Source organism: Oncorhynchus kisutch, linkage group LG16 (genome assembly GCF_002021735.2).
Source record: "Oncorhynchus kisutch isolate 150728-3 linkage group LG16, Okis_V2, whole genome shotgun sequence".
In the NCBI taxonomy this organism is placed as follows: Eukaryota; Metazoa; Chordata; class Actinopteri; order Salmoniformes; family Salmonidae; genus Oncorhynchus; species Oncorhynchus kisutch.
Genome location: NC_034189.2, coordinates 28,941,970 through 28,962,305, shown reverse-complemented (window position 1 = coordinate 28,962,305; position 20,336 = coordinate 28,941,970). Strand labels below are relative to the sequence as shown.

The following is a 20,336-nucleotide window of genomic DNA, read 5'->3' as shown; positions in this document are numbered from 1 at the left end:
CCGTATCCAGCCACCGTCTATTATCTATGGATAGTCACTTCACCCCTACCAACACGTACAAATCACCTCAACTAACCTGTACCCCCACATACAGCCCCGTTACGGTCATTTTATTGTGTTGCTTCTTATTTTATTATTTAGTAAATATTTTTTAAACTCTATTTCTTAAACTGCATTGTTGGTTAAGGGCTCGTAAGTAAACGTTTCACGGTAAGGTCTACATCTGTTTTTCGTCCGCATGTGACAAATAAAATGTTGATTTCAATGGGCTCCTCTGGCTATAAAGCAGGACCTAGCCCGAGACCAAGGCATTCAATTCAACTAATGGAGACAAGTAACAGCTTAAAACACAATTCACCAGAAGGGACATGTGATCTTATATGAGGTAAATACAGTTGCAAGCCTAAATCCAGTAGACTATCCAAGATCAGACGAGGTCCAGACAAAAATGGCAAAGCTATGACATGTGGGACCCTCAGAAATAACCGCAACTGAGCAAATAGAACACAGCGCCCTCATATTCAAATGAATAATTAGAGCACAATTTCATAGCCAACACACAATTTGTCAAGAGTGACACGTCATTTCATTACAGAGCAGAAACTCTACCACAGACATGGAGCAACACAGTCAGTAGCTGTGAGTCATTCAACTGAGGGAAGTCGCATGAAAACATATTTTCAAGGACTCTTAGCAGCCAAAAGAAGAGAGCAGTCGTGTATGGTCTGTCTCTACTGTTTGGGAGGATAACAGAATATGCTAAACACACCATTTTGATTATACAATGAAATGCGACAAGAACAAGTTTCCTTGACACACCACTGCATACTAGACTAGTGGCCATATATATAGCACGTCTCAGAGTAGGAGTGCTGATAAAGGATAAGTTCAACCTTTTAGTTCACAATGAATAAGATTGAATGGACGGGGGGGGGGGGGGCTGATTCTAGATCAGTACACCTACTCGGAAACGCTGGCCCAGAGCTACCCAACTGGGTATTTATTTTGCTAGGCAGTGGTTCATGTGACCACCTTGACTGGAGCGAGGAAAATTGGCAAGAACATCACTTTCCTCAGCGGTGGAACAACAATAGATGTAATGGCTGCCTTGTGTGAGCGCTTTCTGGGAAGGTTCCCCCCAGGAGGGCGACGGTACACGGGTTAATAAGCATTTTGTCGCGCTCTGAGGTGCTAGGATGCAGTGCTGTGAGGGATTAGGCAAGCAGGCCTTGCAGACAGACAGGCCGGAAGACACTACCATCTGTGGGGCAGTGCCATCTCGGGCACAGTCTCAAGGCCAAGATGACCGAGGGGGGAGGGGCTCTACAGTGAGACCATTTTACTCTATAAGCACCTAAATATTTTGCGGTGCAACTTCAACTTTTTATTTAGGAGCACCAGTGCACCTTGAACAATTACAGATTCTATTACCTCAAATATTTTTCAACTTGTAAAAAAAGTCAGCATAGAGCACTGTGGGTGGGGGGGGGATTAAAAAGGCTGAAATGCCAAACTGAAATTGTCATGTTAGTAGAGGTGAAATCAATGACTGCATAATCCTGCAACTAAAACAATGACATGGAAGAAATAGTCTCAGCAGTGTCATGTCTTTCAGACAGTCAGTAGTTAAATCCATCTATGCTGTTGCCTGTAAAACAGCCCAACGCAACATCAACATATATTGCAAGACGTCTGTATGTCTTTATCAATGATGTAGAATTCAATGAATGCTGTAGGCTATATTGTTCAAGTTATATTATGCACAGAAAGCAGACATCACGGTTTAATCAACGTGACCTAAATACAGACGCTCTTGTTGAAACATTACACATCGATAAAATAGCCAGAACGTATGGCTATATTTCACAGACACAGTAACTGTGCATCCACCAAAACACTTGACTCGAGCCAAGACATGAAAGGGAACGTGAATTACAACAACGTTGCACCAACCAAGTCAAGATCACTGATATTGATCATCTTTCTCACCACCAATAATAGTATCGCATATCATTGCAATGTTGATGATCAAATTAAGCGGTCTACCCTAGGGATTGAGGAGCCGGCTTAACTCTGGCCATTTTGCGACCTAACGCAACGCACGTTTACCGGCTTTTTTAACATGCAGACCTCAGTGTTGTTATTTTGCTAAATGCACTATATTGACCGTGGCAGCTAAACAATGCAGCTAAATGGTAAATGATAGTAACTACAAAATATGTTACAAATTGCAGAGTAGTTTGAAGTGTAACAATACGTCTTCCCCAAAGATAATACATTTCCTTGCCGTGCATGCTAACGTTAATTTACGCTAACTACGTAGCTAGCAAGCTGACTTGCGAGTTAAAAATATACAGCTAGCTAGCTAGATAACATAGGTAGCCTGACTGTAAAAAGGTTGTTGGTCAAACCATGTTTGACTCAAGTTAACTTGCTGGGTTCAGCCAATGACATAAATCATTGGTTTCAACAAAGCAATTAGCGGCAGGCTATATATAAAAACTTGGTTGACTATACTACACTACAAGTGGACTAACTAGTCGTAAAATACAACTGACGTTAGGTCGTTAGCCAACGAACGCGTTCTAATTTAACACGTCTCGCTATTAAGTTAGCTAGCACTAGCCTGCTAACTTGGTGGCCAGCATTCGCGGAAATAACAACCGTTTGCTAGATAGCGAATGCAAATCAGCCAGCTAATTACCCTAGCATAGCTAGCTAACATTCACCGTGAGGGCTCCTCAAAATAAAAAAATAAAATAAAAAAATACTTACCTCCCACTCGGTACATGTTGGCCGCCATTCTCTCGTTACCCCCAACAAAACACTGTCCAAAGGGATTCCCCTCCTGCGTTAAAAAATGTCGATCTGGAGCTATTTTATCACTGCATTTATTAGAGACCTCACCCGCCGCGAAACAAAGCCGGGACCCGGCACAGTAGCCAAGCTCTGGCGGGTAAAAGTTTAAAGTTTCCGTTGCAATGTTTCGGGGTTCCAAAATGCGTCTTTTGTTTCAGTCCGATAACGACCTCCCTCTTCCACACTCACTCACGCATTCACACTTGCAGGCAGGCATGCATACACAGCCCTTGATAGCTAGCCTGTCTCTTACTCCACTCTTCCTCCCATCCTCAGCTCCCAGCTTCATCCTCCTCTTCTTCACCTCCGCTCAGTTTGCACACACACACACATACATACACACACACTGCTCCCCCTCGTTTGTAAACGTCATCTCCGGAAAATGTAACTTCGAATCGGAAAACTCCGGCTACTTATTACACACACACAAAATTCTCAGCAAGACAGAGTTGCTCCAACCATCACCAACACCAACATTATTGTGTCAGCCCATAGATATAATTAAAGTAATACTGAAGGCAGATAATCTGATTCGCATATTTCGCATGAAGAGTATGCAGATGAGCACTTTGATGAGAAACAGCCTTCCTCTAAAACCTACATTGATGCAGTAAGCAAAATGACAACCCAAAGGTCATAATTTGAACAACACTCCCCTCTAGCGTTCATTTCGATAGCATACAGTTTTTAGCGCTACAGTGTAACTGGAAATGCAGGCATGCTTTTATAATGAAGGATGCTATGAATTCATAAGCACTAGTTTGTCATAGTTTATTGATCGAAATATCTGGAGACAAAGAAAACCACGACCCATTCAAAAGTACTTTTAAATAAACATAGAAGAAATCCAATACAAAAGCAAAGTGTACAATGAAGGTAAACATTTCAGAATTTGTCTAATACTCAGGAGATTAGTTTAAACTACAATGAGTAAAGCAAATATTTTTGTTATTCAATTCTAAGGCACTTGAGTGATTGTCAACATGTAGCAAAATGCTAAATTTGTCAGAAGCACATAAAAAGTTCAATATTCATAAGATCGCAACAGCACAAGATATGTATGATTTTATATGACATTTATGAGAAGACAATAACCATAAAACACCAGTAGGGTAAGTTGGCATGGTAAACAATTTAGTAAACAAAATAGGATATTTTGGAATGTTTTCAACAATTGATCCGTTTGTCGTCAATTAATGATGGCAGTCCAAACAGTCAGTTGTTAACAGTTTGACCTTTTTCAATTGCATCAATCTAGGAAATTCACAAAGATGCAACAGCATTTCACTCATTCTGAGAAGTAAATTGTGCCCAGATGTATTAAATGTTTTCATTACGTCATGTGTGGCTCATATCTGCATTACAAAACTCCATTGTGTTTGAACAGAGAATCCTGTGGACATCAGGTATGTGATTCCTAAACCTGCTTTGATTTAAAAGCCAGACAAACACTACGCCACAGGTCCAGAAGCCACTCTCTTTCTACGTTGCTCCCTCCCTCTCGCTCTCCTTCTGTAAACATTCTCTCCCCTTTGTCTCTCTATCAGCCTCTCTCTGATTCTCTCAGTCTCGGTCTTTCTCTCCATGTCTCCTTCTCTCCCTTAAGGTTCTGGGGAGCTGGTTGAGGTGGAAGAGGAGGAGTGTAGGCGGTCTCCACCGCTGTCCCCCGTCCCTCCTCTCTTGACCCTCCACTGGAGGATACAGGTGTCCTTGCCGCCCATGGAGAGCACGTGACTGTCACAGTGGGTGAAGCGCACGTTGGTCACGTGACTGCCATGGCCCTCATAGCTGTGGTTTGGAGCCTGATGGGTCAAATAAGACATTTGATATGTGGTGAGCTGTCTGGTGGAAGGAGTAAAAATGATTGAAATCAATTGAAAAATGTGGCACTGAATTATTACTGACTTTGGGTTTTGGGCAGGGGTACTGGAAGAGGTGGACTTTACAGAAGTCGTCGGCCACCGCCACCATTCTCTCATTGTGGGAGCGACAGAGGGCGTTGATGTCTGTACCGTCTGAACCCTCCAACCACACACCTGTGGGAAGACACACAATAACACACAACACGTCAGCCCCTCAGCCACAGGTAACGGATTGAGTGATATTGAGGAGGCTCGTGATAGTTTGAATGCTGGTTCTTCTCACCCATGACGTGGAAGCCCAGTACGCAGGTGTAGGACGCCCATTCTCTGTCTTTGCTCTCATAGCGGTTCCTCAACAGTTTGCAGCCTCCAGCGATGTCCCCTGTTTGAGTAAAATAGTCCTTAGGATAATTGACTTAGTGAAAATTAGACATGTTGTCATATTAAAAAATATACACGTGTTCAAATGAGACACAAATGCACAAATAAAAAAATGTAGATGTTTGCACAGTCACTCACAGTAAAGGATTTCGTAATCGCCTGAGTTGGACATAATGTACTTCCCGTCTTTGGACCAATCAAGGTGAGTGATGAAGCTGGAGTGACCCTAAAAGAGACAGACATGACAAAGTGACACAACGCCCAAACACCGTGACGAATATGTCCCCCGTCTGACTGAACAACAGGGCCACTGTGCTCCAAACTGTAACCCACAATGGATCATTCATTCATGACATAAATAATCCGCAACATCCCAGGACGGCACTGCAACTTACGTTACACTTTCCGTAGCGGGAGTAGCGCCGTCCACTCTCTGTGACGTTATAGATGTAGATGAAGTTGTCATGGGAACCCACGGCCAGGAAGCTACCATCTGAAAGGGTAAAAAAAATAAAATAAACATGTTCCAAATAGAGATAAATACAAACAACAGAGGTCAAACCTAGTGGTGAGTCAGCACTTATTGCTGAAGCATGGTTGACGTTCGCTCCATTGTGACACACTGAAGGAGCTTGACCTCTGACCTGTTGAGTATCTCATTACGGACAGCTGTTCATTCCCGTCGGTGTAGTCTGAGACTATGTCTTTGGTCTGCAGGTCAAGGACCAGCCACCTGTTACAGGGAGAGAGAGGAACACAACCAGTGTGAAGGTTCGATCCTCCAGGCAAACGAGTCTGCTTTATCGTCCTGGAGTTTGGGGTAAATATCTAGGGTCGACATCGTGACAAACAGGAACGCATTGACACTGATTAACGCAGTAGATTAGCAGATAACGAATGAAATACTTCTATTGCCTGCTCTCGTCTTCGCGTTTGATGCGGTTGTATTTCAGAGTGGGGTTTCTCACCTGCCTGTGCTGAGCCCAACAGACACCACAGCCCCATTGGGACAGAAATCAGCACACAGTCCATACTCCTGAAAAATATGAGGATAAGTATTTAAGAATATGTTTCACCGTGTGTGTGTGTGTGTGTGTGTAGGTGTGTGCATTTATGCCCGCTCACCTCTAGCGTGGTGCACCAGTCCAGTTTGTGCTCCTCTGTGTTCCACACGCACACCAGTCTGTCATGTCCACAGGTGAGGAAGACATCCTGGGAGGGGTGTGTGGCCAAGCCCCACATCTCATCCACATGGCCCTGCACGGAAGAGAGCAATACAAACTATCACACACACGCTGGCTTAAGGTTTCTATCCTCTAAGCCTCAATGTTCCCTCCTCGACACTGATTGGACTGGAGTAAGACATGGTTGACACCTCCAGTAGTTTGACCCATGGATACAACAATCTAATGCTTTTAAATCCACAACGGGGAGCGAGAATGTGCGCTGTGCACGTCGGGGAGACGTGTAGGGAATCGGAACGCAGAACATGTGCAGACCAGGTGTGTAACCGCAAACCATTCCACATATCACTCGACATATACTCCATCATGCTAATGTTTACATACCTGTACTATGGCTACAAAGCCGTCAGAGAAAGTGCCCCTCAGGATGGCATTTCGGGTGGTACCAACCAACAACTCTTCCCCGTCTACATCCGCAATGCAACGGACCGCCCCAAACTTTTCTGGAATCTATAACAAATACATAAAACGTAGGTATTATTCTGAAATAATACAGAAATAGCCACAAAAAGGGGTTGTAACACGCTCAGTTTGGTTATTAAGAGCGACAATGCACACACACACACGTGTCTTTCACCTCACACTCTCTCTCGGGTGCAAGGTCAGCGCTCCAGCGGATGATCTTACGGTCTTTGCCCCCGCCGCTGAGGAGAGCACCCCCCTGCAGCATACACAGAGTAAACACACTGCCGTCGTGGGCCCGCGTCTGCCGCATGATCTGGAATGTCTCTGCAAAAGGAGGAAGTGAGAAGATGACTTAGTCTATTGTCACAGACCCTGTGATAGACGAGCGTCCTGTCCAGGGGGTGTAACTTGTACATCATGCTGCCTCACTCTACAGAAACAGGAGATGGGCTCCTGCTCCTATGAGCCGTTCCGGCTCACACAAGCCAAGGCTACTTACTTACTATTGTCACAGGTCTCACACATTTGGAGAGCAAGGGGAAAAAGAGTCACAGCTATGGAGTCTGGTAGCATAGTTGGTTGAGGAGGTACTAAATCAAATGAAACGATATTTTGTCCATTTAAAATTACATTTATTTCACCTAGTCGTAATTTGGAACAGACAGTTACCTTTGGCCCCTTTCCCCAGTGTCTTGACGTCGCCGGGTGATTTGCCCCATGTCAGGATGTTCCCCTCTGAGTCCCCAGTCAGCACGTCTCCCGTCAGGCTGAACACAAAGCACTGGATGAACTTGGGCTTCTTGTATTTCTAAAAGAGAAGAGCGAGGAAACATCACAAACAAGTTTCAATGACTATATTTATTGGGATCTTTGTATTTCTGACAGTAGATAAAGACAAACATTTATGCAACAAAGAGTTTGAATGACTATATGTAGTGGAGGTGGTTCAGTGATAAATAGCCTTGCCTGAGACCTGCAGACTAGTCTAGGCTTTAGCTCAGTGGGCTATAATAGTCTTTCTTGAGGCATTCAAATAAGCCGGGTTTGATATACCCAGTCGGTCATATTTACAGGGTGCTGTTAACCTTTTGACAATGTGAAAAAGGCTGTCAATGTACTTGTAGGGGCTTATAATGGATTACACTCACCCCAAAGATGCCCTGTTTCTTGGTGAGTGAGCCAGCACTTAGCGTCCAGAAGTAGACGTGAGACTTCCCACAGGTGATGATGTTGGTGCTGTCGTTGGGGTTGAACTCTACTGTAAACACTGCCTCGTTGGTGCTCTGGATTAACACACACCAGGAGAAGAGTTCAAGTCGTGAAATAATTGATTCAAATGCTAAATATCAATTGAAACGGTGAATCGCAATATCTCAGAACTGCATTTCTATGATTTTGCCACCCTTGGAATTAACTTGAGGACAATGTTGTATAAGAGGGTATAATGCCCAACACTCCTGCACCAAAGTCTCAATGGGCAGCAGCTGCACTATATGAAAAAAAGCATTGAACTATTGCATTACAGTGGGGGATGGGCATATGTTACATACTGTATACTGAACAAACTGCTATATGTATGTGGGCTGCTACCCCCCCCGCCCGCCCGCCCGACCGACCGACCATGTGACCACTCCCAATTTTTGCTGGAGATCCAAAACTGTACTCTTGAATCTATGCCACTCTCATGACAAATTATGCTTATGCAAAATCAATTTGGCGAATCATACATGTGTGCTACAAGAAACTGAGGACCAAAGACAGGAAATGAGCTCATATAAACACCCACCTAATATCCAAACCACCCACCAACACACACGCACAGTCACACACACGCACGCACGCACACACACACACAAATTCACTGTCTAAAATATTTACACAGTTGCCGTGGCAACCCTGCTGAACTTACTCTCAGGGAAGTTGAGAAATTTGGGACAGAAGTCTGCGACAGAACGAGATGACGTGGACGCCATATTTTTTTCTTAATCTACGCAAACAGTCCTCTTTTTTCAGGCATCTACAGATTCTCACTCTAAGGAATGTTGGCTTTAAAGCCTACGCACGCAAATGACAGTCTTGGCTCCCAGCAAAGATACACTAGAGGCTTATTTCATGTACATGGGCAGGTTTGTTATAGCACAAGGAAGCAGATGTATACTGTAAATTATATTGATTCTCACTATTTTACTGCAATAAACCTACTGTGCAATATGAATAGGACTCTCTATGAGTATGAGTGTGTGTGTGTGTGTGTGTGTGTGTGTGTGTGTGTGTTTTTGTGTGCATGCATGTAGGTGCGTCCGTGCCTGTGTGCTTGCATGAATGCCAAGTGTGCATGAGTGTGTGTCTTGGTGCATTGCTTTACCTTAACCTCTGCGTGCTTGGTTCCTTTGGCGCAGTCCCACACAGACAGCATGTGTTCATTGGAGTCATCAATCACACAGAGGAAGGCTCCAGAGTCCTGCAAGCGGCGGAGATGTAAGTACGAGCGAGAGAAGGAACCAGTGAGGCCATATGGCAGATGGAGATTTAGGTGATGTTTAGGTGATGCAGAGTCACAAGGACAGGGAAACGGAGATCAATAGCTCATGTGAAACCGTCTGAAGGGTCACGGGTGCATTCCACTGAGGCTACCCATAGCAAAATATATGTACACATGACGGTAAGTCGCGTTGGATAAAAGCATCTGCTAAAACGGCATATGTATACACACTGATCAAAAAAATAAAGGGAACACTAAAATAACACATCCTAAGATCTGAATGAATAAAATATTCTTATTAAATACTTTTCTTTACATAGTTGAATGTGCTGACAACAAAATCACACACAAATTATCAATGGAAATCAAATTTATCAACCCATGGAGATCTGGATTTGGAGACACACTCAAAATTGTGAAAAACCACACTACAGGCTGATCCAACTTTGATGTAATGTCCTAAAAACATGTCAAAATGAGGCTCAGTAGTGTGTGTGGCCTCCACGTGCCTGTATGACCTCCCTACAACGCCTGGGCATGCTCCTGATGAGGTGGCGGATGGTCTCCTGAGGGATCTCCTCCCAGACCTGGACTAAAGCATCCGCCAACTCCTGGATAGTCTGTGGTGCAACGTGGCGTTGGTGGATGGAGCAAGACATGATGTCCCAGATGTGCTCAATTGGATTTAGGTCTGGGGAACGGGCGGGCCAGTCCATAGCATCAATGCCTTCCTCTTGCAGGAACTGCTGACACACTCCAGCCACATGAGGTCTAGCATTGCCTTGCATTAGGAGAAACCCAGGGCCAACCGCACCAGTCTCACAAGGGGTCTGAGGATCTCATCTCGGTACCTAATGGTAGTCAGGCTACCTCTGGCGAGCACATGGAGGGCTGTGAGGCCCACCAAAGAAATGCCACCCCACACCATGACTGACCCACCGCCAAACCGGTTATGCTGGAGGATGTTGCAGGCAGCAGAACGTTCTCCACGGCGTCTCCAGACTCGGTCACATGTGCTCAGTGTGAACCTGCTTTCATCTGTGAAGAGCACAGGGTGCCAGTGGCGAATTTTCCAATCTTGGTGTTCTCTGGCAAATGCCAAACGTCCTGCACGGTGTTGGGCTGTAAGCACAACCCCCACCTGTGGACGACGGGCCTACATACCACCCTCATGGAGTCTGTTTCTGACCGTTTGAGCAGACACATGCACCTTTGTGGCCTGCCGGAGGTCATTTTTCAGGGCTCTGGCAGTGCTGCTCCTGCTCCTCCTTGCACAAAGGCGGAGGTAGCGGTCCTGATGCTGGGTTGTTGCCCTCCTACGGCCTCCTCCACGTCTCCTGATGTACTGGCCTGTCTCCTGGTAGCGCCTCCATGCTCTGGACACTACGCTGACAGACACAGCAAACCTTCTTGCCACAGCTCGCATTGATGTGCCATCCTGGATGAGCTGCACTACCTGAGCCACTTGTGTGGGTTGTAGACTCCGTCTCATGCTACCACTAGAGTGAAAGCACCGCCAGCATTCAAAAGTGACCAAAACATCAGCCAGGAAGCATAGGAACTGAGAAGTGGTCTGTGGTCACCACCTGCAGAACCACTCCTTTATTGGGGGTGTCTTGCTAATTGCCTATAATTTCCACCTGTCGTCTATTCCATTTGCACAACAGCATGTGAAATGTATTGTCAATCAGTGTTGCTTCCTAAGTGGACAGTCTGATTTCACAGAAGTGTGATTGACTTGGAGTTACATTGTGTTGTTTAAGTGTTCCCTTTATTTTTTTGAGCAGTATATATAACTCAGCAAAAAAAATACAAACGTCCTCTCACTGTCAACTGCATTTATTTTCGGCAAACTTAACATGTGTAAATATTTGTATGAACATAACAAGACTCAACAACTGAGATATAAACTGAACAAGTTCCACAGACATGTGACTAACAGAAATTAAATAATGTGTCCCTGAACAAAGGGGGGGGGGGGGGGGGAAATCTAAAGTAACAGTCAGTATCTGGTGAGGCCACCAGCTGCATTAAGTACTGCAGTGCATTTGCACCAGATTTGACAGTTCTTGCTGTGATTTGTTACCCTACTCTTCCACCAAGACACCTGCAAGTTCCCAAACATTTCTGGGGGGAATGGCCCTAGCCCTCACCCTCCAATCCAACAGGTCCCAGACATGCGCAAGGTCTTGGTGTAACGCTCATTCCTTCGAAGATAAATGCGAATCCGACCATCACCCCTGGTGAGACAAAACCGCGACTCGTTAGTGAAGAGCACTTTTTGCCAGTCCTGTCTGGTCCAGCGAAGGTGGGTTGTTGCCGGTGATGTCTGGCGAGGACCTGCCTTACAACAGGCGTTCCTGGTTGTACCATGTCCAGTTGTTTTTGTACCTGTCCCGCAGGTGTGATGTTCGGACGTACCGATCCTGTGCAGTTGTTGTTAGACGTGGTCTGCCACTGCGAGGACGATCAGCTGTCCATCCTGTCTCCCTGTAGTACCGTCTTAGGCGTCTCACAGTACGGACAATTTATTTCCCTGGCCACATCTGCAGTCCTCATGCCTCCTTGCAGCATGCCTAAGTCACGTTCACGCAGATGAGCAGGGACCCTGGGCATCTTTCTTTTGGTGTTTTCAGAGTCAGTAGAAAGGCCTCTTTAGTGTCCTAAGTTTTCATTACTGTGACCTTAATTGCCTACCATCTGTAAGCATTTAGTGTTTTAACGACCGTTCCAGAGGTGCATGTTCATTAATTGTTTATGGTTCATTGAACCATGAAGCATGGGAAACTATGTTTAAACCCTTTACAATGAAGAACGGGGAAGTTATTTGGATTTTTACGAATTATCTTTGAAAGACAGGGCCCTGAAAAAGGGACGTTTCTTTTTTGTTGTTGCTGAGTCTATCCAGCTCTCTCAATGTAAGCCTGCATTGGTTGTTTGTGAGTGTTGCATGGAGATTAGTGTCAGGAGTTCTTCAAAAGCCTTTGTGAGTTGACAAAGCACAAGGTACTTAAACATATAGACCCGTTATACTCAGTCACATCTAGTGTGTGGGAGGAAGGGTGTTTTGTAGTAAGGATGATCACTTACAGCAAAGGAGAAGGCTACAGATCCTACACCTCGCTCAAACGTGCCCAGTCCTATCTGTTGTAGGGTGATCAGTGTGGAGGAATCCCATATGTGGACATAAGGCTGCAGGGGCTGAGAGACACAATTGGATGTATAGGACTTGATGATAAGTGTGACCATTTACAGTACATAGATTTAGTAAACATTTTTCATTCATAAATTGCCTCACCTTGCCATCCTTATCCACCCCAGCCGTCTGTCCCGACGCCACCCGCACCTTGTCTGGATGGATGGTTAGACTGAAGGACAGACAAATTGTGATTTTTACACAGCATCACTTCCTTTTCACTTGACAATCAATTCTCACATTTTGCTTGCTCAACAACAATTTGTGTTGATTTTGTACAGTTTGTTGTGTTTTGTACACATGACAAACAACCTTGAATTATGAAATGAGAGGTCATGGTTCAACGTGAGCCACTCACCAGCGGACACAGTCTGTGTGTTTGCTGTAGTGGCGTTGAGTGCGGTTGTTGATGTGGTACAGCACCACCACACACGCGATGAAGTATACTGCCTCCCCCGACGCCAGCAGGTACAGGTTGGCTCGGCAGTCGCGCCCCCGGTAACCGTAACTATGCGGCTCCAGTCAAGGTGACATCACTGAAATGTCTCATTGGCTGATCAGTCTAAATCATTAATTCAGCCTAAAGCAATTTCACCCACAGCTCCACCCATAATAATTGTTGATTTATGGAGGACACAACTTCCACTGACCTGAGGAGCGGATGGCTTGGCTCATGGACAGGGAATTTACATACATTTCTCTATCTGACTCATGGGCAAAATGGACTTAATGGCTTTCATCCAATAAACTTTGCACTATAGGATACCAAATATTCTAAACAACCATGACTGGGATTTAAAAACACACAGTATGTTGCTATATCAAAGCCCCATTGGTCGTGAATGGTGGGAGGGACTTAGGAAGGATACACCCAATCGAGTTCCAGTTTCTCTACAGGTGGCTCCATCCTCAGGTCATCGTAGTTCTGGATGTTGGAGGGGACGTACATGGTGATTGGTCGGCCGCGGATGAACATCTTGATTGATTGACCTGTCAGCCAATGACAGATGAAGAAACATGTATGACAAGACTGGACCATGGATACATATTTGTACATCTCCAATTGCTACCATGATTCAATATGAACTTTCGCAAACCTATCCTCAACCAAAGCCCAAAGCCCTCAAGCCAAAGCCCTGATGCTACAATATCTACACCACAAATCACATTTAGATCCTAATTCATTCAATAATGTTAAGTCAACAGTGCAGTGCCATTAACCTGTATGAATCCCAAGCCCAAGTCTCAGACCTGCGTGTAGTTGAATGACATTACAGTTAACACATAACATCTCCTATGATGTCTCGTACCTTGGGTTCCTCGTCTCGATCCGGGAGAACCTATGAGAGGAGAGGAAGAGACAAATAAACACAGGGATCCGAGCAGAACTAAAATCACAGCTGATTGCAGCAGAGCAGATCCTGCTCTGACATTACGGATCCACTGGGACCAGTTTCAGAGCCGCTCGAATGTGATCTATGAGCAAACCAGTGGGGAGGTTTTCCAACATCAGGCGTGGTCACCTAAACCAGTGGTTCCCAAACTTTGGGACACGCAATTGTTGGTCAAATCCCCAAAAAATAAACATCAGAGCCTGACAAAATGTTTGACAGAGAACATAACATACTGTTTTAGGGAGGTGGAAGAAGAGGGATTGTCTGAGTCGTGTCCTAGCTTAAAGCATCCTGTGTATACATTATAGCTCAATAACCAGGTGAATCTCCTCTTGAAACGGACTGCAATCTGGGACCAATAACGTCTCACACTCCAATTTAAAAAGGTTGGGGAGTGGAGAGGTTTTTTTTTAATTAATTTTTTTACCCGTGTTGTGGAAGGTTCTGGTTTGGGATGTTTCTGGTGAGAAAAGGGGCTTGACCCATCTGCATGTCTCACTATGAAAAGGTTGTTAGGCAGGGCCCACGCCACAGGTTGAAGGAGCATGGGAGGGAAAGTCGGTACAGTTGAACTACTGTAAGTTATTATCTAGCTCTTTTATTAGTCATTGGTGACACTACATGGAATTTTCCCATAGGCCTGCTTCATACTGTTCCTGTACCCCGTCGAATCAAATCAATGACAGATTTTGATTGGTTTAAAATGTAGAGGTATTTCCACACTATTGCCATTCACATTTCCAAGTATGGACATTCAGTTAGGATATAGTGAGTTCAAATTTTTTTTTAAGACCTGGTTACACTTTTTACAACCCTCTCACGATGCAGAAGAGACAGTTGCAGAAATGACCTAACTCGTGTTGAATTCAGGCAGACCTGTCCCGGGCCAGCTCGGAGAGACAGTGAAAAAACGGGAATATATCTAGCCCTGGCAAGCTCACAGAAAGAGAAAAAAGAAATCGATATATTTTTTTGAAAACTGTCCTTCTCGGGTAAAACAGTCATCCATCATCCCGTCAGGAGTCTCGGAGTGCTGCGGCAGCATGGTTAACCACAATGGATGGCTTTCCAGGGAGAGTCCAATGGGAGCGTCCCAACCCAGAACTGAGTGGCGGGGCACTAAAACAGACACTCTGTGTTTAACATCAGGAATGGCTGCCGCGCTGCCTCATAAACACGCAAGTGTAAAAAAGTTTCTCTGTGATCACAGTATGATGAGGGATATTTCTGACCAGGCTTATTTTAGTTTGTGGCAGAGGGATGGACTGTGGTGGACTCTGAGTGACCTTTGAGCCTAGAGACGACTAGAGGATGGATGCAACGTCCAATGGCCAGTCACTTTTTACGACGGTCATTATTATAATGTGTAGAGTATTAGAAGTAATATTGTTGTTGTTGTAGTTGCAGTACGCTCCTAGTATATACAGACATAAGCTCTTTTAAGGCTCACTCCATGCACCCTTTGTCTAGTAGAAACCCCTTGTCTTGTGGCTCACTGATCAAATTTACAGACTATTATGCTAATCGGATGGGCGCATCAAACCGATTTTCCGCCAATTGAATCCCCATTAGGTCCAACTGGTAAAAACACAGAAACAATCAAAGAGGGAATGTCCTCTTAACTCGCTCTGGTTTAGAAATGAGTCCCCATTATAAAGCTAAACCAGACTTCAAGCCAACGCTCATAAAAGCTACTATCTTTGACATCTAGTATGCAGTTTCGTGTCCCCAACTAAAGAATGGGAAGTTAACACACCAAAAATGAGATAGCCTTTCAGCCTATAACTATGTTTAATCATTTACAGGCCCCCTAAATGGGAGGCTATGGACACATTTAATAATAGGTAGAGTAAAACACAGGTTAGCTGGAGCTGTTATGTACGTATGGGCTATTCATCCTATCCAGATCTGGCCTGCAGTCTGTCTGCGAGTCATTTCAGCCAATATAGAGACTATGGTTGGATAATACAGTGTAGAGAGTCTGGAGAGAGTAGTGTTGTTGGATATACATGACCTGCACTGGCGATGAGATCTTTGGTCCGGCTGTGAGAAAAGAAAAACAACCGTAAATGTTAAGACATTATATCCAAGAGACTCTTTCAGACACTTGGACCAACCGTTATATTATACAGTCTTTGGGCCCAGCTTACGCAACTTGGGAAATCCTAAGACTTTTCAAAAGGAAAGGAATTTTATTATACTAGAATAAAGGGCACTTGTTTTCCAATGAGTGACTATTTAGTGAAATATGTTTCTGCGGCCGTAGGAAAATGAGATGTGGCGATGAGTTTGAAAGCGGATCTTGCCGATGGATCAGATGGGCCTTCTCTCACCTCTCCAGACTGGGGGATCGGGTGAGGAGGTTGGCCGAAGAAGCTGCCTTTTTGTCCAACCGCTTCTTGGTCTTCTCCTGGGGGTCCTTTGCCAGTTTCTCACTGTTCCTGCGAACTCTGGACAATGAGGATAGGGAGTCTGTGTAAGAGGATTTATGTGCAGGGTTTGAGACAGACAACCACACTTGAGAACACAAACACATACTTGCGCAGAGACATGCACACACACGCGCTCAGATTAAATATGAATGTGTGTGTTTCAACGTGTATTCTATGTGTATTCTATGTGTATTCTATGTGTATTCTATGACGGGCCAGAATTTTCCTGTAAGCCACAACCATTTTCCTGACGATGTGCTCAATAATCAGAGGAAATTGCCCTCGTCATGTGACAGGGATGTTCGAGGTATGTAACAGGAAGTAGAACTAGGAAGTGAAACCCAGCTGACTCCCTTCCCCTGAAGCCTGTGGCTCCTACTGATTATACACACTAGGTACATTATGTAGACAGCATTTGTGTCTAAGTATGTAATGGAACTGAATAGTCTAGTTCATATTAATGGTTTGGATCTGGATAAAAGTACTTCATAACTTAAGACTTCCTATCCATAGCACCGGTGGCTCTCATGGTGTGGCATGATAGAGCTACCTAAAACATATGCTATCAATCAGCAATAGGCCTCTTCCAAGTCATAACTAGCAAACAAAACATCCACACACAACACAAATCAGAGGAATAATGTAGCAATTATTTTGTGATTATGGAGCGGCATGCAGCAACAACAACAAAAATCTACCAATGAAAAGCCCCCATTGAAATGTCCACATGCAGGAAATGATGCGAAATCAATCCATGCTTGAAGGAGGAGAACTTTGTTAAAGGGTGACGCTCAGGTTTGATCATCAGGTTAGTGTGGATTCATGAACACAACCCCAGTGTTATTGTTACACCGTGTGAACTACTCAACGTGTGTTTAACGGCAAACCCCAGTTGTTCTGAACGCAACCCTTAACATTGATTCAATGTCTTATCCGTAGGGCATGTGTTTTATTCATTTTTATAGATATGCCCTGAAACGGCTGCTGCTTGGACAACGCGGCCATTTTGAAACGCTGTATTCTAGATCCCCACATCAAAGAGGTGTTGACATGGCCCCCCCAGCTTATCCCAGCATTCACTGCTATTGTATACACAGGGCTGAGCCGCATGACCCTTAACACCTTTTCCACTGCGCTTGATTCTGTGTGTGTGTGTGTGTGTGTGTTGCCTCTCAAGGACGTGTCACTCAGCATACGATGAGCGCTGTCATTATGAGGACACAGAGCCTTATGTTCCCAATCACCCTTATTTAGCCCCCGGCTCAAACACATGGAAAAATAACACAGCAGCCGGATCCATCGGGAGAGAGAACGTAATGTATACTCCCCAGTCAACAGTCTACCGCAAACTGATTCATAGATTAGAGTTTTGACACTGGGGGTCTGTAGAAACGCAAGCATAGAGAATAGGAGATTTATCCCCAAAAGCCATGCAATCAGGCAGGAATAGAGAAGAGGAGAAGGAGACGATAACGCACAAGGGTTTATTCTGGCCCTCCAGGATAGTGGAGAGAGGTCCGCTCCGGGGGCTGGGGGGCAGGTCCTTAGGGGGAACTGGGGACCCCGAGATTGGGGTCTGGCGGGCTGAACTCAGGCTCTCCGTGGAGCCATTGGGGTCCTGGAGGTCCTCTCTCTGGAGGCTCTTGATGGTGGTGGGGTGGATGGGCTCCTCTACAGAAGACGTCCTGCTCAGGTCCTTTTCCACTTCCTCATCCTCCTCTTCAAGCCCCTGGGTGCGGTGGAGCTTGGCCTGGGACCCCTCAGTCAGAGAGATACCCTTGGGGAGGGCATCTTCCAGGGAGAGGCTCTGGATGTCACTGGTGAGAGCCAGGGGGACCCCATCTAGCCCCTGGTCCTGCCCCAGCGGGGTGAGCTCTGTTTGGGTAGCCCGATCATATGTAGGGGCCTTACACATAGGGGCTAGGGTTCCATTGTCCCCATAGTGACCATTCTCACCTTCAATGTTGTTTCCCACTTGGCTAGAGACACACACAGTGTAGAGTTGAGATCAACAAGTAGAAAACATCATACAATATTAAAATGAACCCAATAAGACTTTACCATTCAAGTTGACAGCTAGAAATCCACATTCTGGTCACTAAGTCCAATGTCTTGACTGAACAAACGATGCCCTATTTACACACGTTGATAATCTAAGAGCACTATCTTTATATAGGTCTCTCCTACCCACACAGTCCCTCTGTGCTGGTACAGTACCTGGTGGCAGGGTGGCGGGTGCCATCCAGGGCCGAGCTGGACGACAGTTTACGGGAGCTGGAGAAACCATCAGAGCAGAAGACTTGGTTCAGGACACGGGCCGCTGCAGGGTTCACTGAGGTCACATACGATAAGACACAATCACACACATTGAGGATGGACATGGCATTGAAGCACAAGACAATGGTCATAGGGATGGGATAACACTCTATTTTATTAGATTCTATTCGATTGGCTTCGGGTACTTGTGTCGTTTAAGACCGCGATCTGATCTAAGGTGTGATGGTTGGCCACCCACCTGCGATGAGCTGCTGTTTGAGCAGGGGGATCAGCTGGTCGTGGAGGCGGAGCCTGCGCAGCGCGTCGGCCAATGACGACTTGAGCAGAGTGATCTCGTTCTCCTGCAACTGAAGGCGCCCTTCCATCACGGACACCCGGTCTGGGTACTCAGCGCTGCTGCCTGCCGACACATCATCTGTGCAGGTGGACCAAGACAACCAATCAGGAGATGGTATGGAACTAGATGGAACTAGACAGTCTGGAACTAGATGAACCATTGGTAAATGCTAAGTATGGACTAGGACAACCAATGAGGAGCCTATATCCAACTCCATGATGTCATGCCATTGTAACTCCCACAGAAGTGGTATAAACCAAGCAGTAGCAATGCGTACGCGGAATACCGTGAAAGAACTGTAGAGAAGGGAGAACTTCAAAAAGATGGGCACACTTAGACATGACCGCAGTGAGTGTTGTAAATACTGCTAACAGCCCACACATCTTCCTCAAAAGAGACAGGACACACATTGTCCATGAAGGTGGGCCTGTGAAGCCAACATTAACGTGCCCATCCAGCACTGTTTTCTAACTTAAGAAGGAGAAGATGAAAGTGTCGATGAGTTTGGAGAGAAATGGTTTATTCACTTCAATATCACGAGGCTTTGATGCTGCTTACTGACTGAATCAAGTCCCATTTTTTTTAATCAAAAATAAAAGGCAGGAGACCATTGCCGTTATTAGGAGAAAAGGAGCTAAGCGCATGTGTTTCTGGTTCTCTCAACCGTTTGCCATTTCCAGGGGCAGCCTCGCAAAAAGGAGTGGAATGTTCTCATTGTTTATCATCAGGTTGTGTTTAGGGAACAAGGTTTAGCTCAAATGGTTGTTAAGTGTCCGCAGACTTACTTTCTCTAAAGTAAGAGCGTCTCGGGCCTTTTCCATTATAAATTCTGTCTATGTCCACGTTTCCTGCGAATTTCCTGAGACATGGCAGTCGGAAGACTTGTTTATCATCAGGTTGTGTTGAATGAATGGATTTGAATCTGTTGGGCTATTAATCAATCACCACAGATGTACACTTTCTCTGTGTGTACAACATGTTGGGATTAGATCTATTCTATCATCCTGCATGTTTACATTTCCAACTGATTTCCTCAGAGGTGAAAGGGAGACAGAAGGCATTCCAGGGTGTCGCAATCCACAGGTCATGTGACTAATGATCAGACCCTGAGCCAACTGCAGCTTTTTTTCTTCTTTTTTGCAGCCTACACAACTTCCTGCTTTGGTTGGCAACATTTGTTCTATTGTGTGTCAGTATGTGTGTGTGTGTGTTTGTTTTTACTATCCTTGCGAGGACCAGAAGTCCTCACAAGAATAGTAAAACAAGGACAATTTGTGGGGACATTTTGCCAGTCCCCACAATTTCACTGGTTCCCACAAGAAAAAAATGCTATTTTAGGTTTAGGGATTAGGTTTAGGGTTATAATTAGGGTTAGGGAGTTAGGGAAAATAGGATTTTGAATGGGCATCAATTGTAAAACGCTTGCGTGTGTGTGTGTGCGTGTGTCTAAAGTTCCCGGTTGGAAAA

General features: G+C 45.1%; 2 protein-coding genes across 5 annotated transcripts in view; both read right to left on the bottom strand.

Moving 5' to 3' along the window:
- Positions 1–3,223, bottom strand: part of LOC109906598 (metastasis-associated protein MTA2) — a 30,290-nt gene extending 27,067 nt beyond the window's left edge. The window contains exon 1 of one of the 2 annotated variants that reach the window (XM_020504376.2): positions 2,776–3,223. In XM_020504376.2, coding sequence (XP_020359965.1) covers positions 2,776–2,803 — 28 coding nt within the window. In that variant the 5' untranslated portion in view covers positions 2,804–3,223. The remainder of the gene's footprint in view (positions 1–2,775) is intronic. The other variant, XM_020504378.2, reaches the window with a different exon arrangement.
- Positions 3,224–3,613: 390 nt separating this feature from the next.
- LOC109906597 (echinoderm microtubule-associated protein-like 3) overlaps positions 3,614–20,336 on the bottom strand; it is a 32,719-nt gene continuing 15,996 nt past the window's right edge. The window contains exons 3-25 of one of the 3 annotated variants that reach the window (XM_020504373.2): positions 18,771–18,947; positions 18,473–18,587; positions 17,734–18,234; positions 16,157–16,273; positions 15,838–15,866; positions 13,740–13,769; positions 13,299–13,419; positions 12,788–12,937; positions 12,532–12,601; positions 12,324–12,434; positions 9,117–9,212; positions 7,900–8,034; positions 7,421–7,559; positions 6,924–7,075; positions 6,671–6,796; positions 6,228–6,359; positions 6,071–6,138; positions 5,747–5,835; positions 5,498–5,595; positions 5,241–5,328; positions 5,005–5,103; positions 4,765–4,895; positions 3,614–4,661 (exon numbers count right to left, since the gene is read on the bottom strand). In XM_020504373.2, coding sequence (XP_020359962.1) covers positions 4,461–4,661; positions 4,765–4,895; positions 5,005–5,103; positions 5,241–5,328; positions 5,498–5,595; positions 5,747–5,835; positions 6,071–6,138; positions 6,228–6,359; positions 6,671–6,796; positions 6,924–7,075; positions 7,421–7,559; positions 7,900–8,034; positions 9,117–9,212; positions 12,324–12,434; positions 12,532–12,601; positions 12,788–12,937; positions 13,299–13,419; positions 13,740–13,769; positions 15,838–15,866; positions 16,157–16,273; positions 17,734–18,234; positions 18,473–18,587; positions 18,771–18,947 — 2,975 coding nt within the window. In that variant the 3' untranslated portion in view covers positions 3,614–4,460. Of the gene's footprint in view, positions 4,662–4,764; positions 4,896–4,942; positions 5,104–5,240; positions 5,329–5,497; positions 5,596–5,746; positions 5,836–6,070; positions 6,139–6,227; positions 6,360–6,670; positions 6,797–6,923; positions 7,076–7,420; positions 7,560–7,899; positions 8,035–9,116; positions 9,213–12,323; positions 12,435–12,531; positions 12,602–12,787; positions 12,938–13,298; positions 13,420–13,739; positions 13,770–15,837; positions 15,867–16,156; positions 16,274–17,733; positions 18,235–18,472; positions 18,588–18,770; positions 18,948–20,336 lie in introns of all 3 variants that reach the window. The other 2 variants (XM_020504374.2, XM_020504375.2) reach the window with 2 other exon arrangements.